Here is a 26,760-nt window from a genome sequence, read left to right as displayed (position 1 = left end):
GGTACATAAAAGCACAGATAATCAAATGTACAGAACAATTTCTGCTCAAGAAAATAGTAAATAGAGAGGGAACCCTCAGGCTGGCCTTTCTAATATAAAACTCATTTAGGATTACTTATGAACTTATGAAATGTTGTGTTATTCAGAAAAACTTAAATTCATTTAGCAATAGCATTTACACTACAAATCTTAAACCAACCAGTAGAGTAACTTCAATTCTTTTTGGGAGCCCACAGTTCCCACAGGAAACACCCTCCACCAACATTAATTTTAAAAATGGCTCTCCTCCTGCAGAAAGGAGCTCTTAAATTAACAACAGGAATATTTGAAGAGTCAATGCTGATTTAGTCAGGTGAGGACTATTGTCAAAAACAGAACCGCATTTGCCTCCCTGCTCTTAAGCTGCACAGGGAAAATGGGAACCCTGCTTTAGTCTAGAAATTATTTCTGCTGTTGTCTCACACATCTATCTCTTTTCCATTTAGGTGTCCAGACTGCTCCAACAGAATCAATTCCTCTTACTCCTAAAACTACAGACTCTATAGCCATGTGCTCCGTAACCATTTTCTGAAGTGGAATCTCCAAAATATGATCTTAATTTCTTCTTTGATGAAAACATATTTTTTAAAATTTGGTTACCTGCATTTACTGGTCATGGGTGCATAGACATTTTTCACTCCCTTCCCTAAGCAGAAGAGTTCTTAAGTTAAAGGATACACATGGGTTATTTTTGTAGAAACTAGAGCTGTTTGTTAACACATAGTAATAATGACTGATTTTTTACACATGCATTTTGATTCCTTTCACACCACTGACAATCTCTGTTGGTGTTCTGAGCCTAATGCTGCACCAACTCACACTCCCCCTCGGCCCTGCTCTGGTAAACACCACTGACCCACATTTAGGCTCTCCTATAGCAGTGTCAGTGTTTGGTGAGGTGCCCCTCAGCTGAACTCTGATGAAAGAGATTGTTTAGGAAGAGAAGTCAATGTTCTTTCTTTTGAGAGACAATGCTATCAAGGATGCAGAAGAAAGGCCCTGAGAATGTGTAGAACAGGTTACAGTGATCAAAGTCAGAGAAATAAAAAAATGTAATCTGAAACCAATGTGGTTCCAGGAGTCCAGGACAGGACATTTTCCTTCAAAAACAGTAATTTGTAACTTATTCTGATTTCTCAGACAGGCGTTTTTTCTGCTTATCTGACTCCTCAAGTCTAGAAATGCCACAATGCTGTAACTGAAAATGGATAGCCAATTCTGTTGTGGTCTCTGTGCTCAAAGACATAGAAACAAAGGAAATTTCTTAAAAACCTACACAGCTGAAGTGTCCCCACAATTTCAATCACCTAAAGTCAGCAGACATACATTTATTCCATGCTGTCTTTTCACTTTCAATGAGTCTGAATTCAAACTTCAGTACAACGTGGATTTGCATGTCACAACACAATTTAGAAAGCACCTATTAACCTCCTGCTGTTCTTCCTATTGTTTGTTTGCACTGGAACATTTTCTTGTTATATTCTGCATAACATTTCAACTTGTTGGTACTCTTTTATACAGTGTCTGACCACATTTTGGCATTCCTAGAAGTTCTGAGTTGTCTCAGCTTGTCATAACTTCCTATGAGTATCATAAAAATAATTACAAAATGCCTGTACAGCATTTCATCCAGAACATCACAGCCTTATTTAGAGCTGCCCCACTTCCTACTCTCTCTTATCCTGACAATGAAAGAGAAAAAACAATGCAAAAAGACTGTAGTAATAAAGCTGATTTTTGGAGAACATTTACAATATCACATATTTGCCTTCACACTGTCTGACAGAGCATGCAGGGAAGTTCATTGTGTCAGATGACATATTCCTTGTTTGCTTTTGTTGGACTGAAGCCATTTGAAAGTTTTTCTATTCACTGAAAGGAAGAGTGGGCAGGGAGAGGCAGAAATTATGGCTGCTTAGATTTAGTAACCTATAGATAATCTACCTTGCTGCAAATGCACAGTCCATGACCACTAGGAGTAAGAGCCACACTTATTTTTTCAGAAAATGTTAAATTTGGACTGCCGAGCATTAAGCAGCTCTCTGACTTTATACACACAACAGTTGTGAAGAAAAATAATATGATGGTACTACTTATGGTTCTTTGCTAGGGACCCCCGCTGCAATGATTCACAAAGTTTTTCCAACTCTACTATGACACACATAACTATCAGAGTTTTGAAGAACTATTTAGATAATATAGATGTTTGCATGTGCTTCCTGACTTCAACATTTACCCATCTGCAGAACAAGCTGTAGTATTTTTGCTCAAGACTCTAGAAATGAAGATGTGAGGTCTCATTTCACATATTTCCAGATTCTATTTTCTTTCCAAAAGATCTAAGTACAAATAATTATTTGGCTGATGACAGGTTGGTTAAGTCCCAGACAATGAAACTACTGATATTGTCTTTAATAAAATGTGCTTCAATCAAAACAATAAAGAAATTATTTGTTATTTCTTTCTATCTCCAAGTCTCTGTACTAAAACAATGTTAATAACTCACTGGGTATGCACAGAAATGCTATGACAGTCAAGATGTGGAGATGAAGACCATGCAGGTAGAAGAAAACTTACTATTTTAGTAACAGGACAAACTGCTGACCCACTGTAGACTTGTCTTAAAACTAGGAATTGACAGCTGTCTCTGTTTACAGTTATTTCATGCAGCAGCAGTTACAAAAGAGCTTAAGCCCAATTCCACACTTTGGTTAATGAATTTTCACTTTAAGCTATATGTGTGACCTTCAGCCAAAAATACTGCGCTGCATTTTGCACATTAAAATCCATTGAAAATACAGAGTTTTAGAATGGCAGCTATGAACAGAATCATTTATTTTACAAAATGAAACATTTCTACAGTCACAGCTAAAAGAATGGTCCACATTCAGAGTAGTGCAAACGTATTGTGGCAGACAACAATAGAAGTCTACAATGTGTAAATCAAAATGTTCTGAGATGGAAGAGTGTTGTGGTTTATCGTTCATTCCACTGATAGGAGAAAAATGTTTATCATTCATCTAATGTATAAAATCTGAGTCAAACATCTAAATACTACAGAACAGCAGCCAGCTTTCTTTCTTTAAGTACAGCAGTATGCAGAATTTGAGTAAAACCTTTTGCTTGTTAAACCAAGGAAATTAAGATTCTGTTCTCTTCCCTAATTTTCCCATGCTAGTTGTCTATAGCAACAGTAGCCTAGGAAGATTGCTGTTTCTAGATTTCTAGACCAAATTATTCAGCTAATGACAAAACTGACTACTTTTGTGCTTAACAGAATAATTAATAATAGCCTAACATTATTCTATTTAAAAATAAGGCTTTATGCTCCTGTAAAATATATGCAGCTTGAAAGAATTAAAACTTGTGTTTTTTAAAAATTTAATCTGCACTGATTTTGGCTCCACAGTTCATTTTTCTCTTTCTGTTCTGAACATTTCTTTCTTATGTAATCAAACTCACCATCAAACTAGAAGCTACATCCTTAGTATCAAACACCATCTACACAACTACACACGCTACTTTAAGAAATTCTTTGCCAAGACCATGTCAATTCTTTATTCTGCTTTTTAATAATCACAAGCTGAAGTTCTACACAGCCTAAGTGGAGTTCAGTGAAGAAAGGAGAACCAATTGGAGACATCAGATATTGATACCCAGTTACTCTAAACCCAGGAAACAGCCTTCAGCATCCTAAAAGAAAGAGCATTAGAAGTGGATTTCTGTCAGGAAATGGCCTCTGTAGACATGAGCATTAGCTGTGATAATTGTGAGAGGAACACTGGACTGGCATTAACAGAGCATTTATACCTATTTGCATCACACTGCTGTCTACATGGTGCTGACTTTGATGAGATTCAGAAAAACTGGGGATAAAATTGAAAAAAAAAGCTTTACTAGGAAAGACTGGGGAGACAGTAAAGCAGAAAACAAATATCCAAAGGTGAAGAAGGACTTTTCTATTCCACGGAGTAAGGAAGAAAGAATATTTATCTGACATCAGGGATTAAAAATTTGCAAAAAAAATTTCAATGTGTAAAACTGGCTAATTATTTTCAAGGATTTTTAAAATTTTAACTTTAAAGATTAAAAAATACTACTACACAAACTTTCAATATATTGTGGAGGTTTGTTTCTTAGCAAGAAAAATCTAGGTATTTGTGCTGTCTTTCTAAAGATTAGGCAAAAGTTTTACTTAAGGAAATTCAACTGTTTGAGAATTTACAGTTTTATCTTTGTTGTATGTTCCAGTATTTATTTTCAAGATTTATAGTTAAAGTTTTAATTAACTTTTTAAGATATAAGGTATAGGGAAGTTAACTTCTAATAAGTACCAATAAACATACTAGTAGGTACCATTCAAAGTTTCAATAAAATTTTTAATCAGAAACAAATGTTCTATAAAAATAAAATTTAAGGTAAGCAACTTACAGTCTTCAACTAAAGAAACAGAAACTGTCTCCTTGGAAAATCTGGTCTAAGATTTTAAACTGAGAGTCCTCCCAAAAGCATTTTATGTTTTACAGGTTACAGTAGATATCTGACAGAATATATATAAAGAATTATTGTAACAGTCCTGATATCTATTTTAAATCTAGAACAACCAACTACAGATTAAAAATTGTGAAATACTGTCAGGGAGATGAAACTACTATATAAATCTCTCTTACGCTATAGAAATCTGAGACAGTACTTATCCCAAGCATGGTGTTCCAAAGCATAAACTACCCCCAGCCCAATAAATTAAGCTAAAACCAGAAGACTTCACACTGCAAGTTATGAAATATTGCTTAAGTATGGGAACAACTCTGCCTTCAAGGAAAGGCTTATTTAACAGCTTTAGTGACTATGTTTTTACATTAAAGCCACATAAAAGTCACCATGTAGCAAGATCTGTACTTTGAATTAATGTGGTGTTTATCTGTCTGAGGTTACCAAAACCACATCTAACATACCTTGGCAAAGAAGACTGTGAGGTGTGTTTCACTGCCAAGTACCCAAATGGGAAATTTTGGAGATTTCAAATAGGAGCCAACCTAAAAAGGTACAGCAAAATCAGAAATACAAAGCAAACCCAGACATGTCATCTAGTTAGTGACCAAATTAATGAAAATTTAGTTAGTTTTCAGAATGGTTAGGACTCCAATGATATAAAATATTTAATAAAATTATGTGTTTAGGTTGCAGACAAGTACTATGCTTAACAATACTATAATCCGATGCTAATGAAAGGTAGAAGTCCACTTGATTTATTAACTGGCTTTGGATTAATCAATTTAGAATCAATATTTATTTAATAAATTAAAGGGCAGCCAGTTTCAGTCAATACACCAACATTCTGCCAACTACATTATTCTCTTGAACTCTGAGATAAGCTAAAGGAATTTAATACAGACTATAAAGAAAGCATTTTATAATATATTTGTCTTAATATATGTCTCAATATATAAATTTCAACATTATTTGAAAGTTCTTTAAGATCTCCAATAATACACAGTAAAGCTTTCAGTAATACTGTTAAAAAAGCCCACAACACCTTAATGAAAGAAAAATTTTAAGTTATGTAGAACACAGCTTACCTTACAATATCTCAGCGATTCCATCAATGTCAAAAAGCCTACTGTTGCCTGTTTATGTATGCCAAGAAGTTCTGTTCAAAAGAAAACACAAAATTTATTCAAGAAAAATCTGCAAATTCTGTTCTAAGCCATTTTTTTCTTACTTTCAAATTTGGTCAAATAATAACAATTTAGAAACAATAGCAAATCATCAAAATATAGTCAAAAATGGTAATTTCTTTCTCTACAAAACAAGATCTCTATAAATAAGATCTCTCTATAAAATAAGATCCAGACTCAAGGTTTTAAGAGCTTCCTGTTGATAGTCTCTTTAAAAAACCTGTTGAACTTTGTAGGAGGGGAATATTTACAATTTACATCACAATTATTCTTAGAAAAATCTAAGAAGAATAGCTATCTTCAAGAAAAGAAAATCCCATATACATGCATAAATGAATGCTTTTTCCTCTCTCCCTCTTTTTTCTTAAAGTTCCTTGGTCATATTTATCTTACACATTTCACATTTTGAATAATAAAACACAATTTTTGAAAAAATAATTTTTTAAGTAGAAAAACTAATTTGATTTTCAATACTGACTTCCATTTAAAGCTCTCAAACACACACAGCTGCCAGGAATAGCTGAAATATTTATGTACTACTGATTGGAAGAGCACTTACAGAGCCTTACTTGAGGTCCTCTAATATAAATAAAGTACTTCAAAATTCAAGCTTCAAACCTAATTATGCAGATTTGGAAGAAGCTCTGGGCTTTCATATACATCATCTAAGGAGCTCCAAGTACTGTCTGCTTAGAGCAGCTCTGCTGGATCCCCAAACACTGTCTAACAACAGCAGCACATACTGGAAGCATATACTATGATCAATTTTAAGAATATCTGGATTTCCTTTGTTTTGTTGAACACTGACTTCCATATTTGAAAGTTCCCTCTAAAACACTAAGCCTCAACCATAATTTTTAACACCAGTCTTCTATGTACAACAGCATAAAACTGACATCTTTACCAATGGGCTAAAGCATGAGGACCATAGCAAGTGAAAGAAACCATTCTGAATTTAAATGATTCCTAGATTTGCTGAAGTGAATTCTGCAGCACCAGGCATGCTATACTCCCCTTCACCAACTTCAAGTTTACCTCACTTAATTTTGCAACAGTGCAGAACAGTTATTATAGTAGTGGTTTAATTTTTCCATCTACTGTTAAGCAAAAGTCCCCATACATCCAATTCTGAAAATCAAAACCCAAAAATCTTACAAACATGAGCTTATTCACTGCCTTTGTGTCTGGAAGTACAACTCCTTCCTTAGAGTGTGAGCTATACATATTAAAATGATCTTTGCAGTGTAGAATTCTTTGATCTGAAAGTTGTGCTTTTACAGATTACCTTCAAACTTGCTTGGAATTAAAATGTTCAGGGTGCATAGATTATCCTTTGCAAAACCCCATTATCTCCCTGGCAAATAGCTGAGTGGCTATAAATTGCCATATGCTGAGACAATTCATCCTTTCTTTGAGCTGGGTGAAAGACAGCTATAGCCCAATTAAAAAAAAACTAGTGAAGAATTCTGCAAACCAGGGAACAGCTAACAAACAGAAATAGCACATTTATACGTGCAATGAAGGAAACCAGTGGCAGAAGTAAGCAACAGTGCATTAGGGAAGTAATTTTATGCATCACATATATTTCTTAAAAACCAGTAACAAAAATCAATGAGAAGTCCAGTCTGCTAAACAAGGGATTCAGATGTAGGAGCCAATACCTGGGCACAGAACAACTAAGTCACGTGTAAATAATATTTACTATTCAGAAAATTATCCAAAATAATTCTATGCTTAGGTATTTTGCTCCCCTGAAAGATAACTAGATGAGAACTCTCACTGATAACTGTAGAGTGCTGTGATTCTGGCTACAACAGTAGCCACCCAGTGTGAATATTCTGAATAGTTAGTAGTCAAGCTACACAGACTGTGTATCTGTGTAGGAAGCTCCTAGGTTAACTTCAGCTTGTAGTCACTGATCTACCTATGCCACCTTCAGAATGAGCCAACAGAGAGGAGAGACACAAAAGCAAAAACTACTCTCAGATGATTCACAAAGAAACAAAAGGAGACTAGCTGCACTAAATCAAAGTTTATTCTGTGAATATCCTTACCCCACAAAGAGAGAAGTTGACTGGAAGACATCTGATAACACCAAAGATCAACTAAGAAAATGAATATTTATGCCTCTTGTCACAAAGTTAGTTTCTCTTGCTTGGAAAAGCACTTTTGCAAAGGACTCCCAATTTCTGAACCCATTTGTTTCCATCCGCATCAGCACGGCGCCACCCAGCGGCCACACCAACCCCACAAATCCCGGGCATCGCCCGGGAAAAGCAGCTCCAGCCCTGGCTGCATTCATAGGGAACTGCTACAGTGCATGGAGAAACAACAGCCCTAAAAGAGCAGTAAAAAATACCAATTACCTCCCCATATCTTCCCATCGGGGATAGCTGTGGCAAGAGAAGAGATCAGAATAAGAAGAAAGGTTTAAAGGAGAACATGCAGATAGTCAAAGAAGAGATATCATTTCACTGGCATTTTTACCACCAGTGGCCAAGAACAACCCCAGTTAGTGACTCCTACTCTGTTTGGAAAATATGCAATACTGTGAGAGCCAGTGCTCTGAGCACAGTCTGCAAAGACATGGTAAATTCCTCAAGTTTGCAACTCAGTCTGTTCTTCCATCACTGCTAAAAGTAATGGCAGTACCTTTACAATGGCTTATAAATTATTTTAATTATTTATTAATTAAAAACTGCTTATCTAAATAGTTGAAAAAGAGGTAAAGTGACTTCAGATAACTTCTATATAAAACAGTATTCAGTCGTTGTTATTTTGATGCCTTCAACCCTTCTACATGAAAAGCTCATAAGCATTGACATGAAAGAAGCTGAAGATTTTACACACAAAAGAGAAACAAAATCCAAGAGAAATGCTCAAACAAGAAAAGGTGATAAAAAGGATTTCTATGTAAAGGAAATGTGACAATGTATCCAAAATTCAGCCTAGCCTAAGAAGTTGTGAGCAGTACCAACTGCTCTTTATCTTTCTTTTTGATAGATTATAACAAATCACTTGGTAACAAATATGATTATAGACTTCAGACTGCGTATATGCAGGTTCTGGCTGTAATTATCCAACAGCTTCAAGAAAATTGAGGGCTCCCAATATAAAGTCCAGTTTCTTGACTGGTCAGAAAAACTAACAGGACACATAATACCAGATCCTTAAGAAGTATTAAAGATCATTTTCTGTTCCTCCGCTCTCCACAAAAAGACAGACTCTATGGGAGCTCTCATTCTAGGCTTTTAGGGCAGAACTGACTGAGAACCTATATGCTGACTATTACTGTGTCCAAAGCAAGTTCAGCATTCTCAGAAAAGAAAAAAATTCCAATCTGGATAACTAAGAAAAAGCCTACCAGAAAGATAATCTGAAATGCAAATGAGGGAATGAACTCACAGTTTTTGAAACCAATATACTGAATTGCAGAAGAGCAACTTAGCCTAATGTAAAGGAAAGCTCATAGAAAACTCAGATTGATTGATCATAACCTAAAAATTCAGAAAGATAGATCATAATCAAAAAGGGAAAATTAAGAGTACTGAAGAAAACATACAGATAAAACACAGAAGGCTAATTGAAACAAATTTCTATTAGAAATAGGGGGGATAAATGACAACAATGTCAAATAGAGGAAAGTTAGATAGAATATCCAAATGACATTCTCTAAGTCTGAAAGTATAGGCTGCATGAAATCATAACCAAGTACAAGTCTAAAATGTCTCAAGGGAGATTATATTACTTGTTCATCATCAAACCAGAGCATTTGGATTCAGGTCTTGCATGGATCTGTCCTGAACCTCATTTCAAGTAAGTATTTTCTGCGCTGACTTGGATGATGGAAAATTATTGTAAGAAACATGCTGATGAACCTGAGATGGACTTTGCAGCAGTTAAAGAGAAGATGTGAACAATTCAAACTGTTCCTGTTTTCATATAATCTCTATTTGTAAAATAAAGCCCAAAAACCACAAAAACCCTCTAATCATGAGCCTTCATTGAATCACTCCACTATGTCAATGTCTTTCCTGCACTGGGGAGCCCAAAGCTGGACACCCCACCCCAGAGGTGGTCCCAGAAGTGCCAGAGAGAGGGAAAGAACCATTTCTCTTCAGCTGCTGGCCAGCCTCCTGCACAGTCCTCCTTGGCCAGAAGGACACACCAGTGAGTGAGTGCAGCTCACTGCCCACAGGGGCCTCAGGTCCTTCCCTGCTAGGCTGCTTCCCAGCCAGCCAGTGCTGCCCTGTGCTGTTCCACGGGTTTATTCCACCCTGGATGTAGGACTTGGGTGCACCTCAGGACATTACTGTCAGTCCATTCCTCCAGTTTGATGTGGCTGTTTTGAACAGTGACCTTGTCTTCAAACTTTCCAAATTGCAGAGACTGCACTCCCTTCCATCATCCACGTAACATCTACACTCAACTTGTAGCTGGCAATCCTGTATTCACTGACATCCACTGTATTCACATCAGCAATTTTGTGCAAATATGTTTTACTTCCATTTGAAAGCTACTTAATTCAAAGGGCAGTAAACAAGGAGACTATCAAAACAGAAATGGAATATATTCCAAATCTATAGGTCAGCATTTCAGAGTATGTAAAAAATAACAAGCATAAACTAGAACCAACTTACTCATTCCTGAACATTCTCTGTCTCCATCCCACACGTTAGAAACAGCATGTCCAGTCAACAGCAGATTAATCAAACTTTGGCTACACAACAGAAAGAAATTATGTAAGACATAAGAAATTAAAAGGGACATGAAATTTATTTCGAAAAATGTGATTATCTGTAACAAATTTAAAAATTATTGAATTACTCAAGCAGATATTTTGTAACTATTTTCCATTAACTAGTATGTATTTTAATTCAGGAACCCTAACGATCATTTCCACTCTTTCAAATATGAACTTGATACAGAATGCAGCCCTGAATTTGAAAATTATCCATCTGAAAATTCAATGAGAACAGAAGCAATTCCTCAGAACTGATGTACTAAAAGGAGTTAGAAGTGAAATAGACACACTTTTCAGTGTTGCTTTTAGTTATTTTTAAGTTACAATTGAGTCTCTCTTTTAATGTCAGTAACTTCCTAAAAGAATGATCAGTTACATAAGACAAAAAATTAGCTCAAAAACCTATTTTAAGTGGTAGCAAACTTTTTTTGCAGCTTACCTTCCATGACCATAAACAGGATCTATCAATGGCTCAGTTGCATCTTCAATTTCATTTTTTATGTTTTCTATACCCTGTAGAAAAATTACAAACATTTTTGCCATCTTAAGGAATGAGCTGCAACATTTATACAACAGAATGCAACAGTGAAACACTGGGAGGCTGATGTTTTTACATGAACTGAAAAAGTCTGCTTTCTCTTCAAAGGAAGCTGTTTTCAAACATGTTGCAAGGAAGGATGTTCTCAAAATCTGTAAGTCTAAGTCTCCCAGATCAAAAGAGAAAAAGACAAACCAAAACCAAAAAAAACAAAGGCCTGAGCCTTTCAAATTTTTAGGCTGGAACTGTACTGCAACATCAGTGAAGATACCATTTCATCAATTTATCTGGACTTGACTTAGTTCATCAGTTTATTTGTTCACCTTTTACAGAAAAAGGATTACATGATCAAACTTTCTCTTAACAAGGAAATAAAACCCACCCAAAAAATACATCAAGCAACCCACAAACCTTTGTCAGTATTACAGAATACAGAAAGAGCAATACTCCAAATCTGTTTGTCCATGCTGAATATTGATCCCAAACTGCAGCCTTCAGTTCAGGGAAGCTTTTGAATGCTCGTTTGCTAAAGACAAAAAACAATAACAAACAAACAACAGAAAAGAAGTATGTTTTGAGATGAAGCATTAGAATAGTGTCACAAAGCACTACCAAGAATTACTAACATCTAACGTGAAAATGTCAAAGTAAAAGTAGAACAGATCTGGTGTTATATACAGAATGACACAGCAGCTCCTCTGGAGTTACAGTAACTGCCATCTGCAGATGATAAATAATTCTGGAGCAAAATGCAAAAATGAGTGATTTTTATATGCAAACACTAACCATAAAGTTACATATGCGTGTGATAAAGCTGAGTGGCTTGCACAACTACTGTAATTCTATAGAACAATGTTACTGAAATTGCAAATAGACTATGTCACCAAAAAAACATTTGCATTATATAGTGTTCTGAACATCATTCAGCCCAGAAAAAATGGAGAAAAACCTTCCACTTAACAGGTAAGACTATCTTCCAGGCTTTTGAAGCAATTATTTTATTTCCCATAAGAATTTGACTTTGTTAGACACTAGCTCTGGAAAAAGTAAATTGTTCAAAACATTGAACAGTGGTACACTGACATTTGGGATACTATCTTATTGCATAATATGGTGACTGCCTGGATGATAAGGTAACACCATGTGATCATATGTTTAAAAAGGAAAAAAACTGAAATAAAAACCGAGGAAAGGAAGAAATTCACCAATATCCCAGTGAAGCAACACACTCGCAATTCCTTGGGTAGTTAGAGCTAAATATTACATTCCAGAACACAAACATTAGTTTGAGTAATTCAAACTAGATCATAGTCTTCTTTTAGCTTACAAACAGTACATTACTTTTTTTCTGATTTCTTGCACAATTTTAGTAAGCTTTGTTTAGAAAACAAACAAGATCTACAAAAATATATCCACAGATGGGTTTACTCTGGCTAATACTTGATTTCTAAACATTCTTTCTTCATCACTAGAGTACACATGGCATACAAGGTATGCAAGGCAAAGCCAGTTCTGAAATCCACCTGATGTCTAAAGGCAAATGCCAGAGCACTGATTCCCAGTGAGAATGACAGAAAAAAATTAATTTGGAACCACAAGTACAAAGATTGAAGGGGTGAGCAGGAGGGGAGGAGGAAGGGCAGGAAATTAGTGTTTTGAATAGCTAAGGTTATAAAAATTTTATATTCTCCTCTTTCTTATTTCCTTATATGACAATGGATTTTAAAAATAAACTATAATTACTACTGATAAAATGAGCTGTGGTTATTTCAGTTCTAATTAGCAACACTTTCCATCTCAGGTGTTTTTTGGAATTCTACTGCTTTTTATTTACTCTTTGGGGATTGATTTGTATAATATTTACCCAACTGTTCACTATGAAAATAAAAGGCTGTTACCTTTAAATATAAACTCACTAGAACTGTGAGCTCTGGGTTTAGACCCCCAAAAAAGAACTACGTTTAATTTTTAAAAAATGTTTCTTATGATATCTCAAATCAGGAAAAAGTGCTGATGACATCATATAATTATTGAGGATTAACATCTTTAACTTAAATAGTAATCTTGATTAGATTCCCAGAACCTTGTGTTCATAAAGTTGAAATGCATAAACTATCTAGCCAGTTTATCACATTACATTGCTTCAATTTTATTTTAAAGCATAATACTTATGCTCAAAATTATATACCATTTAAAATGTTCCATTTAAATGTCCATTTAAAATATTCCACATAAAATGCAAAGAAAAAACACAAAACCCCCCAAACCAAAACTTGAAATCCAAGTTTAACCTGATGAGTAACACACAAAAAGTTCCTCAGCATACCCCTTTCAGGCCTGTGAATATTAGTGTAACTTCAAAATATTGCATTTTAAATGTTCCAACATATTACTTACTGAATTAATGCATGAAATCGCTCAAAGCCAAGCTCTTCGACAGCCAAGGCAGCTATACACAAGAGACACTTTTGAGCACTACACATGGCAAAAAAATGACACAAGATACACACAGCAAGCTAGAATACTTTCAAGCTCTAATTATATTTTTAATCCTCTCCTGACATTTAAATTTAACTGATTAGTATAAACTAATTTACTGCAACATTAAGATTCCGCCATACAAATTAGTGAGAACATTTCTATTTGGACTAATCAATTTATTAAAAGCACAAAGCCACTAGCATGCTGGAAATATTTGTCATATACTGAGCTGTTGATTTTGTACAAAATGTGGCTGCCACAAAGTCACCAAGCATATGCATACTATAGATATAATTTTGCAGGTCAACAAGAAGTACTAATTCCTAGAAAAGCAAGCATGATTATTTGGATCATTTTATCAGTGTAGGTAAGCTGTATTTTTTCTTTGAATATACACTTCTGTTACTGTAATTTAGTTTGTTTTTTCACCTTTAATCCTTATTTAATACAAACAAAAAAGTAGAATTATTCTAAACAGTTTTACACATTCTGTTTTTAAGTCAGTTCTTGTTTTCTTTCATTAACTGATAAACAGCCTTTCAAATTAGTGTGCATTCAGGACATAAAAAAATACAGCATTAGTGTCTTCCCAAGTTCAACACAGGCTTTATATCTTTCCTTATTCTTTTCTTTCTCTTTCTGCTAGTAGAGCAATACACAAAACAGACAGATCTGCTTTCTGATAGATACCACTTGATGCTGAGTATTTAAACAATGTCTGATCACCGAGCTACAGAATGTGGCTGCATACAATTCAGTTAATATCTGAAGCCATTAAGGTTAGTACCACTGATCAATTCTCCCCACCAGAATTCCCCAAAAGGCATTTTATGCCTATTCTGACTGCATTTTGAAAGATGTATTTAATTTGCCCTACATGCAAATACAATTGATTCTCAAGCAACAGAATTCTTTCATTTTCTACTTAAGAAATAGAGCAGCAGCAGTCTTAAGAATTTTAGTTTTTGTCATTTGAATAACTACAAGGAATTGCTTAGATTACCAAGAGTAAAACTGGACTTAAAAGAATGTATTTTTAAGACATTTTTATAAAATTTGAAACTATTAATCTAAATTGCAGAAAATGCTGCAAAAACTAACCTTGCTTGAAGAACACATGTTTTTGTAAGCAGAAGGTTAGAGGGAATAACTCATATAAAGCAATCTTTGAACCTGGGAACTTGCACTACTAAAGCCAGCACATGGCCAACAAGTGACTGCTATACACCACAAAAGCAGATGAAAAATGCTATTGCATTCACTAAGTGTGCTCGAATCCACCTTTTGTTCACAGAGCAGGATGACAGGCAGTTTCATTCTGTTACTAAAGAACAGAGTGAAATGCTAAGATAATTACTATTTGAAATAAAGGGAAATAAGTAGAAATTCTAAAGAGAAGTAGAGCTATACATAACCCAAACAATGCTAAATAAAGACAGTGCTTAGTGGAATGAAAAAGAACAAACAGCAAGAGAACATGAGATGTATGAGAAATACAATTGCTTAGAAATTCTTTAAAATTATACTCTATCATGCTGTGTCTAAGCATATTTCATGGCTTTATTATAAACATATGCCCATATCCAATTCTCAAACTGCCTGCCATATGGAGCTGTGTCTGTAATACTCCCTGCTCACCCAACTCATCTCTTAACTCCAATCAACTATGACAATACCAGTTTCTATTTTTATTGAGTACAGCAACCAAGCAAGAAATAAATGCATTCCTTTGCACTAGCAGTTACACAACTTTGCATTACTCACAATATCCTCTCCTCAACATCTCTGTCCCACCCTTAATCAGGTTAAGAAAATGGTTTACAGGTAAATAGCAGGACAGAGGAAGGGAAAAAAGCCCAAACCTAACTAACATATCTTAAATTGGTAAGCATACAGCATTACACATAGAAGGCAAAATGCTGTACATAGGAGAGGTGCATTCAGTGTCTACCAGGGAATGTAGAATAGAAACAATGAAAGAGACCAACACGGCCCATAACATAAGCAGGCTGTACATGGGAAATGTATCCTGGTCTTCCTTGAGCACATTATTAAGGACAAGTCAGGCAGAACTTGAAGACTTGCACAGAAACATGAAAAATATAGTTATGTAATAGAATGGATTAGTTCATAAGTGTCAGTATGGAGAGTAATTATTAACTTGAGTGTGTGTTTAAAAACACTGTTCACTGTTGAACATTTTCTACAGTTAAAAGTTCTTTGGACTCAAGCAATACATTAAAAAACAGGACAGTAAGATCCTGTAGATAACTAGTCTCTGTTTCACTTTATGTAGAAAACAAACTTCCTATCACTGGCAAGAGCTTCAGAGACAACCAAAAAAAAGGAAAACACCCCTGGAATTTCAGACTTACAATTGCCTTATCTTGCAAAGATAACAGAAAAGTTGCAGATAAAACCTTCCGTATAATACTTTTCTTACTTAAAAAAAAAAGCCCACCTTGGAGCTCTTATGCACTGACCATTTGTTTTTTCAATTAAATATCATTTTAATTATTATTGCTTGAGCCTTCTAAGGCACAGGGAGCACTTGCTAGAAGCAGATGAAGATGACTCGTAACAAAGAGCTCCAGCACTACAAATTGCTATAACTAGCTGTGCACACATAAATCTATTTGTGTGCTCTTACTTTGTAGTTATGCCACAAACTGCTGAGTAACATATTCCTTCCATCAAAAGACAGCACCTCTATAAGCAATATGTTCTCATGTGAAGAGATTTTCATACTTCTTAAGGCACAAATTGTGAACAAAAGCAAAGAAAAAGCACCTTATCTTTTAACACATTAGATCTTTCCTGTTTAAAGATTAATAAATACAACTCTCTGATCATATGTGCACAGACAAACTTTCCATGACACTAACTCTGCAGTAGTTAGATATGACTGGATGCCTCATCTTAGTGCAACACATGATGTCTCCTGGACCCTTGATGTCTGTAACTCATGAAGGAATTAAGACAATTGCAAAAAGCAGGTAACTGAAAAATTCCAAACTGCAAAAAAATTAAGGCAATTTACCAGAAGGTGATTTAAGTTGTTTGGTACTGCACAGACAAATGGAAAAAGGCTACTTCTCCATAACAGAGGACTCAGAATAATTTAGAATAAATAAAGCATTGGAGAATTTTCTACAAAATTCTTCTAAAGCAACAAGTGACAAGTATTCTTCCAGTGTTAAGAAGCATGTAGATGTTTCAAAATTAAAGATGTATCAGGTCCCAGTAAATTACAAAATAAAATTGAACGTTATGGAAATTGCTGAAATTCTAAAGAAACATGTATGTTAGAACTGCAGTGATAAGACATCACATTGCTTTCAACAAAAAGGATGAATGCCTGTAATTACAACAGACAAAAATCTTGTCTTTTGCTAATGGAATCACAAAGGCAAACCCTCCATCTGTGAATTAATAAAATAGCAGTGGTCCCTCAAAAACCATGTAATACTTCACTAAGTGATGGGTAATTTAGCATAGAAATACATCTTACAAGGTTGCTCCTCTTGATGACTAGATTCTGCAGGACTTTCAGAAATACTAGCAGTTTCTTCCGTTGCTTTTCCTCTTATCCATGTTGCCAGACAGTATGACTCAGAATTATCAGAGCAAGCCATTTCCAAAATATCACATAATGTATGGCAGAGAAGGTTCTTCTGCTCCTCTTCTGAAAGATCAGAAACCTACATGAGTCTGATTGCTGAGAACCATTGTCATATATAAGCAACTAGTATCTTTTTTATACATCAATGCTATCTAAATAATTATTACTTTTATCTCATTAATTACTAATGTTAATTGCTGTTTGACTATACTGGACCAAAGATTATAAGGCTTTAAAAAAATGTGGTTTTATAGGATTTGTATCCCATTCCCTTTCTTAATAACAGATTTCAATTGAATATTTCTAAAACACGGAAGTATTAACCACCAGCATAGATATCAAAATTGGAGTTCTGAAGCACGTAGCATACATACAATATGGAAGAACACAAACAAACAACAAAGTGTGAAATATTTAAAGTTTTTTTTAACTAATACATGCTTTACAAATAAATAAAATTGAAAAATAATGAGGGACGGAAAAAAGGGTCTCTGTACCTGGACAGTCTCTCCAAGTAGACTTTTCACTGGTAAAAAGCCTCTTCAAAAGGAATGCCTTTGTTACCAAAGAATAAAATACCATTAAAATACAAGACAACATTGCCTTTTGCATTATGTCACAAGCACCAAAGCATTTTTGCATGTTTTTAAAAGAGTTTCAAGCTGCTTACCATTCAGAACAAGACTCTGAGCCTGCCCTGTTTACTGACTTTTTCCCATCAAACCAGCTACAAAGGTTTGATGGGGAGAAGTCAGTAAACATCACTAATTCATAACTACATTCAGCACCATGGAGTTTGAACCTCAAGTACACTTCACATACACATAGTACATATTGGCATAGACACCTCCAGACTCAAAGGACTGCAAGAATGGAGGCACAAATATTTTTCAGTATAACTGATTAGTAATACAAGACATCTCTAGTCACTAACACAAACCTCTTTAGTAGTTAACAAGCCCACCTCTTTTAACCACTGCAAATAATAACCTCCAGATCAGGTTAAAGAAATCCTATGCATCTCCATATCCCTGCTTTGTTTTATCATCAATGCTAATGTAATACTATGATAAAAAAAAAACCAAACTCTAAGTTACAGAAAAGGAACAATGAAAGAAGAAACTTCATGAAGCAGAGTCTTGCCATTTCAAGTATTTTTAGCACCTCAGAAACAGCTGGTTCAACTTTCACTGCTTTCCTGACATGCTCACCCTCTTCTCCCATTACAGATTTTTTTAACAGATGTTTTTTTTTTTAAGCAAACCTTGTTCTATGTGAAAATCAACTACTTCAAATATTTCTAATACAGAATTACAAAAAAAAAGCAGACACTGTGAAACAGACATTCCCCTTAAAGGCAGGGAATTCAAGAGATGTGAAAGGATTAGGGTTAAATTTGTATCTGATCTTTTCCTCCTCCCCTTTACAATGCATTCCTGATTTTGAAGTTACTTCTGCTTGGATCAGCCTGCTACATTTCCTCAAACAAATGTCCTACAAAATTATAGTTCAAAATCAGCCCATGCTCATCCCTACCTTTTTACAGAGATTTTGCCTCCTCCATACTTTAATTATGAAATCAAAATACAACTGATCTGCAATTTCTTTTTCATATTTATTTTAGCTCCAAATATATAAAGAACAAATTTTGGGCTCACTGATTTTAAACCAATAAAGGCATCTTACCTGTACAGGTGCTATCACTGCACAAGGGCCACCTTCAAATTGTTCTAATGCAGTTGATTCAGAGTCACTAAAAACAAATCCTGTCAAATGAAAAAGGATTTTATTTAATGAAATATGTAAACAAGTATGTATACTCCTTCCCTAACAGAAATGACGCCTGATTTATTCACCTTTAAAAATCAGGTTTTTGTTTCCTTGATAATGTAACTGCATATGGTTAAACTATCTGAAGCAAAAAAGTCATGAGTACAGATGAAAGGACAGACATTAATTATTTATATCTGCAATTAAATCATGACTACAAAGGTCCAACAGCTGGGATTTTAAACAAAATAATTTCTAACCTAAACCATGGTTTTTATTTTATGATAGTTTATTTCTTATTAATAAATTAAAATTTTTGTACTATTTTGTCTACATATGTAATGAAAATATATCTTGGAACCTTCACTGAACATATATAATACACTTCTATTCCTGATGAATGGTACAGTATGCCTCCCACTGATCACGTTTTTGACCTATCAGCACATCCTATTAAGACTGAAATATGCTGAGCAGCTTAAATATTCACTTGCAACCCCTGAATCAAACCACTTAATGGTGTTCTTTTACAGAAGATACACTGTTCTTTTACAGAAGATACACTACGTTTACTGAGATGCAACATCACCAATTTTCCCCCTCCAGCTTTAATGCTTTTTAATTAATAATTTGTATTTCAGAATTATCTTACAGTCACATAATAAAGAAAATACTGGAGCAATTAGAGCAAAATTGTTTCACTACCACCTTGCCCTTAAACTTGACTTTAAGATAGGTGATTCATATCTGTCATTACTCATTGATAAATGCACATGCAATTACCTTGATGAAGCTGACACACAGCAACTTAGAGCGAGAGGTGTTTTGCATTATCCTTTTAAGGAATGATAAGATTGTGCCAAAGTCATTCTAGTTCACTGCAATCTAGAAACCATGCAGCTGCAGTCAGCAAGTAACCTGCAAACACCAGCAAGTGGGGCAGGCAGAAAGGGGATACACATGCATCTTGTCATGGACTGACAGTGTCAGTCTCAGCAGAAGGAAAGTTCAATGCTACTTCCCCACAATTTCTCCTCTTCCCAATTCTGTAGGATTACATGCTGCCATAACAAAAGCACTCTAAGCCCTGGATGTGAATTTGAACTGAGGAAACGCATCCCCCCACACTACAGCATGGCAAGTACATCATCTCAAGCAGCAAGAGATAGGACAATTGCATGTTCTGTATGCCATACTTCATCACAGAATACTAGAGGTTCCATAACAATGTGATTATTTGTTTTAAAAAGGATCAGGGTACCCATGGGGTTTCTGCTGCATTTGACCAAAGGTTCCAGGTTATTTTTAACCACATGTGCAAACATGTGCATTACAAAGATGTATGTTATATCCAAAACCCAGGTGCCTATGTCAAGCCTACATACTTAGATCTGGCATCACCTGATGTAGCAATGAAGCTCCATTAGCTCCTACTTGAAGCAAAGCTTGCAGTAACGCCATTTCACTGCCCTGTTAACATGCCCTACCAAGAAATATTATCAGTCCTTTCAACTTTCTGAATTGGTTTGTGCAGGCTTAGAATATTAAAAGGTGAGTCCTCCTCTGCTTTGAAGCATTACTGCATGCTATCTAAGCACACTTCAACAAGAGAGCTTTTTTAGTTGTTTTAATGATTTGTTTCTGCAGAAAAACAACATACTTGGGTGTGGTACCACTAAACCACACTTAGGAAATCTTGAATTTGCTTCACATTCTTCAGACTTCCTATAGAAGGCATGAACTGTCTCAGCTTAACCCTGCACTGTTTTTCAAAACTGCCTCCTAAAAACAAAGAACATCAAGTGATCCACCAGAATGAATACAAATTTGAGACAGACAATGTAAAGTCGATATCACACAGAATTTCACAGAATACAACCACAGGCAAAACACATATAAAATATCCAAGGAAACACTTCTTATTACTTAAATGCTGCTTAATGCTTAATAAATACTAAGATTCTAAAAGCTGTAAAGAAAAAAAAAATGGGCTTCAGGCAGTATGGTCTTGCTCTTTTAAAAAAGTTCTACAGAATTGGAAGTCAGCTCAGGTAAAATTTCAGAAATCAACATTCCAAACTCCAGCTGGGTTCAAGTCTACCTCAGCCTGAAACCACACCCACTTACCTTTTTAACCCTCTACAACAGTCACATTTTGGGCAATCTCTGTAAACACTCATCAACCCTACACTCTTCCTTATGATTTGTAAGAATGGCCTGGCCACCCTTTAAGCTACCAAGATGAGCATCTCCAATCCAGAGTAACTTCTGCTTTCTCTCAACTTTTCATATCTATCATACAGCTCTTTTCACTCAAGATAAAATTTCAAAAAGAAAAAAAATGTAATGCAGCCAAAATATTTTTTTAAAATTATCAGAGTCTGCTTTTATCCATTAGTATAATTAGCATCATTTCCCTGCAAGAAATATAAAATAATGTCATTACCATATATCTTCCATGTCATTTATAACCCTATTAAAGGCTGCATTGACCCAATTTTTTCAACATTACTACTGCTCTGCTGCTTTAACCTTTTAAGGCAGGGTGCCAGGGAGATGAAGTGGATCTAGACTCCTGTTGGTAGCCAGTGCATTGCCCAATATTTTGAGTAATGACACTGACAAATCTGTCTTTATATCCTTTGTCCATCATAATCACATAACACAAAGTTCTACTCCCCTTATTTCCCCATTTGGCATTTATGAAGGTCCTAATTTCTTTCTTTTATCTAATTCTTTTCTATGTACAGTTTACCAAAATTAGTCCATGACTTACTTAACCACTGCTGTCCTTCATCTAATATGCCACATCATGGCTGAAAGTACTACAAACCCCATCCATTCTTCTCTTATGACTACTCCCCTACTTTTCTGCATCTTGTTATTACCAGCCTATTTCTAAAAAACCTTTTTTTCCACCCAAGACACCATAGATATAACTATCATTCCATAAAGGATGCTCTGTCTCTTCAGTATTTTCACTCTGTACAAAACCCAATTCTACCTGAATGAAAGAGACAAGGGAATGCAAGAGACAACAATAGCAAAGAGCATGCAACACTAACCAGGTCAGAAAAACCCTTGCTGATCCAATCTACCTACAAAGACACTGAGCTATCCACTTTTTGTCCTAGAATCACAGAATATGTTGAGTTGGAAGGGAACCACAAGGATTATGAAGTCGAACCCCTGTTCCTGCACATGTCAGCTCAAGAGTCACACCGTGTGCCTGATGGTGTTGTCCAAAGGCTCCTTAACTCTGTCCAGCTTAGTGCTGTGACCACTTACCTGGGGAGCCCATTCCAGTGCTCAACCACCCTCTGGTTTTTCAAACCTTTTCCTGATACCCAACCTAAACCTCCTCTGACTCAGCTTCACACTATTTTCTCAAGTCCTGTCACTGGTCACAAGAGTGAAGAGATCAGTACCTTCCCCTTCACTTCCCCTTGTGTGCATGTTGAAGGCCACAATGAAGTCTCCCCTCAGTCTCCTCTCCTCCAAGCTGAACAAACCAAGTGATTTCAGCCACCTCTCACCATGGAAGTGCATTTCTTTTTCTCTTTAGAGCTACAAGAACTGCCTGACAGAAGCACTGGAATAACACATTATCACCCAAACATGAGGTTTACAACACATCTTAATGTTGCACTCTTTCTCTAGCACTGGAAATAGAATGATACATATTTTGCTTGTGGCTTTGGGTTTTGCAAGTGTATCTTTGCAGTAAAATGAAACTTCTGAAATTTTATGTGGGGAGAAAACCCCCCAACAAACAAAAAACACTTTCCTGCCCACATAAACAAAGGAGAATTTACTACAGCAATATCACAACAAAACTCCACTGAATGGGTTGTGGATAAAGAGATAGGAAGTCCTGTAAAGGATTGAGGAATGCATACAAACTACCTGGTAGGCTGCCACTAAACTGGGCAACTGGAAGCTAGAAGAGAATCCAGACAAAATCGACCTTTTTACACTGTATGTTATCCATATACAAAAACTGTACTTCCCACTACGCTTTTGCAGTTCAATGCTTGTTGGAGAAGACCGTTCCATATCTTTCTTTCCAAAGACCAGTGAGAACACAGCTTATGTAATTCGGAAAGGATGCTGTGTGCCAGCCTGCCAGACACTTATATTGGATAGACATGATGTCTCATGCCTTGGGGATGATCTGAAGAACAGTTTTATGCATGAAATTGGTCTCTTGGGTCAATGGAGGAATTTACTGTTAACATAGGTATGCTCCTTTAGGGTTCAGTCATCTTCTCAGCTCCTTCCCAAGTCCTCACATCTATGCCAGGAAACACCGAAGAGCAGACTGAAGCTGTGCACTACATTCCTGTGTCTGCTTTGAGGATTCTGGTAGACAGAATCCACAAGGTTCAAACAGCAAATTCTGCTGCAATCATGAAGACAAAAATTCTGTAAAGAACTCCGCACACCAACTTTACAGCCATGCCTTTAAGATCGGAATAAAACCAATATACTTCAAGTTGCCAATGCAGAAATCTGAGGGAATTACTGCCACTAACTTCCAACAGCACATCCACATGAGCTGGGTCAGTTCTCCAACTGCTGGCAAACCAGCCCATCTCCAAATGAGTATGATGGTCAAGGAGTCTGGTGCAAAACAGGATTCCTGGAATGTGCTGTCTTCACTCAGAAACTGACAGCTATCAGTCTTATGTTCCTCAACACCCTCCCAACTGCCTACTTCTCTTTCCAAATGAAAATCACAGCTCTCAGCTTCCAAAGGGCTTGAGCAAGGATGAGCCAATGCTCAACAAGTATCCAAAATAAATGCCATGCTGGCACTACAATCAAAAGAAATAAAAACAAATAAAAAACCCCAAGACCAAATTAGTTGTTTGATGCTTTCAGCACTTTTAATGTGGAAGAGGATCTATCTTTTAAACTTTCAAGTCTTTGGAAATAATAAAGCTTGATATATTTGTTTGTTTGCTTTTTTCTTTTAAATCTTGATGAGTCAGTGTTGATGGGCCTTCTTTGCAGCAAGTAAATGCTGCAGAACTTTATCAACAAAATAGAAACTGAAAGCTGGGTGAAAGTATTATGCAGCTACTCAAGGTAAGTGAACTGGAATTGACTGTTTTGATTCTCAGCACAAGACCTCCAAACAGTCTAACTTAATGTCACGGGGTTTTCCTATACAAAATTGATTATACTGAGAGGGATATAGAAAAGGGAACAGATGCACTACACATTCCAATCACAGGACTTTCCCTAAAGACAGATTGGAAATAGCTCCATTGCAGAAGCCACCAAGAAAGGTCCGGAGATTTTTCCCATTAAACCCTCACTCTATCACAAGTATAGTGCATTACAATACATATTTCAATAAATTTTGAAACTGATGAAATTTCTCATACAAACTATCTTTAAAACTTCAACTGTGGCAATCCAACATTACCAGTTAAAGAAATAATTAAGCTTTTTAACACCAATTCTTCTTTTCTGACTTTGCACACACCTTGTACTGAAACCGCAACATTACCAAAACTTAGAGATATTTCAGAAAGTAATTACATTTCAATAAGCAATTTTGTTAGGAGAAGCAATGGCTTTGCTCTGCCTCCTTAAATTCTAGATCTTAGAGGGAATGTGGCTTTTTTCCCTAAATATTTATCAATGAATTTCCTGAAGACAGATAAACATAGGGAAAAAAATATGAGCCTGGTAATACACTGTGTCCAGCAGTGGGGAGCAGCTACGCAGCTCCCAAATCTACTGAAACTATGTAGATAACACCCTTGTTAAAAAAATAAAAAGCAATAGAGAACACTAAGAAACTAAGTTTCAAGCAACTTGAACCTGAGACCTGGACGCATTTTTTTGATCTGTAAATTCCACTATCACTTATGAATTTTCTCCAGGAATCAACAGTTTTATCATGAACATGAATCACTACTAGAATTCCTCAAAGCCCCCAGTAAGTTATAGAGAAGGCTACTATTCCCTTCTTTCAGCCAGGACAGGTATACAGACTGATTCCTTGCATATAATTCTTATAGGTAAGCATTGCAATTGCACTTTTAAGGATCACCAGCAAGCTTCCATCAAGAACAAACCCTGCACTGGCTGTGCAACTTAAACACAGAAAAAAACACCTTACAAATACCACACGTTCCAGTGTTACTGGTGCTTTATCTCTTGGCATGTCATAGTACTGGCAGGCACCTGCTTCCACGGCCAAATAACCAGTTCAAAAAACAAATCTGTGGGTCTCTGTCCCAAGTTTGGCCCCGCTTTTGCTATTTGTGACTCATATATTCTTCACAAAAAAACCAAAACCAAAGCACAACTTATGTTCGTTTCCACAAGCTATGTAAAATCACGACATAAGACCCTGTTGTTACATTTAATAAATTCAGATCCTTTTCTACACAATTCTAAGTGCCTGTGGAGATGTGTGGCTAAAGACGATGCTGCAAAAAACCCAAAATAATTATCTAGCAAGGGAAGCTGCTGCATCATTTTCCCGCGTGGGCCAGCGCGGACACAGGCACAGGAGCAGCGCCCAGGGCACGGCGCCCCTCAGGCACCCGGGCCCCGGCGCGGGGGGCGGCGCGGGCGCTGCGGTGTGCCCGGCGGGCGGGCAGCGGGGCGGGAAGGGCCGGCGGGGCACGGCGCACGCAGGTACCTTGCGCCCAGCGGCAGAAGATGGTGTCGGCCAGCCCGCGGGGCCCGGCCTTCTTGCCCCACACCAGGTGGACGAGCTCCTGGCCCGCCTCGGACATGGCGGGGCGGCGGCGGCCCCGGCGCCGGGCGGGCGCGGCGGCTCCGGCGGCTCCGGCGGCCCCTGCGCAGGAGAGGCGGGGGCGGGGCCGCGCGGGCGGGGCGGGGCCGGGCCGGGCGGGGCCGGGCCGGGCGGGGCGGGGCCGGGCGGGGCGGCCCTTCCGCTTCCCCAGCAGGCCCTGGTGCTTCCGCGGGCCCGGGGCCGTGTGGGGCTGGGCATCGCTGTGGCAAATCCGGGACGGAGGTGGTGCCTTAGGGAGCAGCCTCTCGATTTGAACGCTCTCGAGATGAAACAGCTGTGTGTTCGTGCTTGGAATTCTTCCTGCGGTGTGCAGCCGAAATGGAGTTGCGGTGTTGTGCCCACTTTCTTAAACAATTACTGTATCGATAAGGTTGGAAGGGAGCTCTGGAAATAGAATTAGAGAAGCATGGAATCATCGGCGTTGTAAGAGACCTTTACGAGCATCATGTCCAACCACCAGCAGTGCCACTGTAACCCCTAAACCACATCACAAAGCGCCAGACCCAGACCCCTGTTAAACACTTGGGGCACCCTGACTCCACCACCGCCCTGGGCAACCTGTTGTAATGCCTGAGCACCCTAACGGTGAAAAAGATTTTCGTAATAATTAATCTGAAAATCCCCTTTGACAATCTCCACATCAACTTGCCCAAGCCCTTTCTAAGGCAGAGTCACCTGGGGCCTGTGACAGGAAAGATTCCCGGTGGGTTTTGAATGTCTTCAGTGAAAGACTTCATGACCTCCCTGGGCAGCCTGTGCCAGTGCTCTGCCACCCCCATTGTAAAAAAGAAAATCGACTTCATGTTGAGGTGGAACTTTTTGTGTTTCAGTTTATGGCTATTGCTCCTTGTTGCTGGGCACCACTGAAAAGAGCCTGGCACCACCCTCTTGGCACCCACCTTTGAGGTATTTATACCTCATTTATATACATTGTTTAAATTCCCTTTCAGTCTTCTCTAGACTGAATAGGCCCAGTTTAGCAGCCCTTCCTTGCACGAGAGATGCTCCAATCCATTAATCATTTGTGTGGTCCTCCACTGGACTCTCTCCAGTAGTTCCTTGTCTTTCATCTTACACTTGGTGCTTTTATAAAGATTGAGCACCTAT

The 26,760-nt window shown here is 37.1% G+C and overlaps 1 protein-coding gene across 1 annotated transcript in view; it reads right to left on the bottom strand.

Annotated features, from left to right (window-relative positions):
- Nucleotides 1-25,704, bottom strand: part of MINDY3 (MINDY lysine 48 deubiquitinase 3) — a 45,690-nt gene extending 19,986 nt beyond the window's left edge. Inside the window, exons 1-10 of the mRNA XM_030971361.1 lie at nucleotides 25,537-25,704; nucleotides 18,789-18,868; nucleotides 17,600-17,657; nucleotides 16,992-17,165; nucleotides 13,397-13,448; nucleotides 11,411-11,525; nucleotides 10,901-10,974; nucleotides 10,358-10,437; nucleotides 5,619-5,689; nucleotides 4,995-5,075 (exon numbers count right to left, since the gene is read on the bottom strand). Of these exons, the coding sequence (XP_030827221.1) occupies nucleotides 4,995-5,075; nucleotides 5,619-5,689; nucleotides 10,358-10,437; nucleotides 10,901-10,974; nucleotides 11,411-11,525; nucleotides 13,397-13,448; nucleotides 16,992-17,165; nucleotides 17,600-17,657; nucleotides 18,789-18,868; nucleotides 25,537-25,633 (882 nt within the window). The 5' untranslated portion in view covers nucleotides 25,634-25,704. The remainder of the gene's footprint in view (nucleotides 1-4,994; nucleotides 5,076-5,618; nucleotides 5,690-10,357; nucleotides 10,438-10,900; nucleotides 10,975-11,410; nucleotides 11,526-13,396; nucleotides 13,449-16,991; nucleotides 17,166-17,599; nucleotides 17,658-18,788; nucleotides 18,869-25,536) is intronic.
- Nucleotides 25,705-26,760: the final 1,056 nt, after the last annotated feature.

The sequence above is a fragment of the Camarhynchus parvulus genome, chromosome 2, assembly GCF_901933205.1.
Source record: "Camarhynchus parvulus chromosome 2, STF_HiC, whole genome shotgun sequence".
In the NCBI taxonomy this organism is placed as follows: Eukaryota; Metazoa; Chordata; class Aves; order Passeriformes; family Thraupidae; genus Camarhynchus; species Camarhynchus parvulus.
Note: the sequence above shows the minus strand (reverse complement) of the source record. Positions and strands in the feature narration are given on the sequence as shown.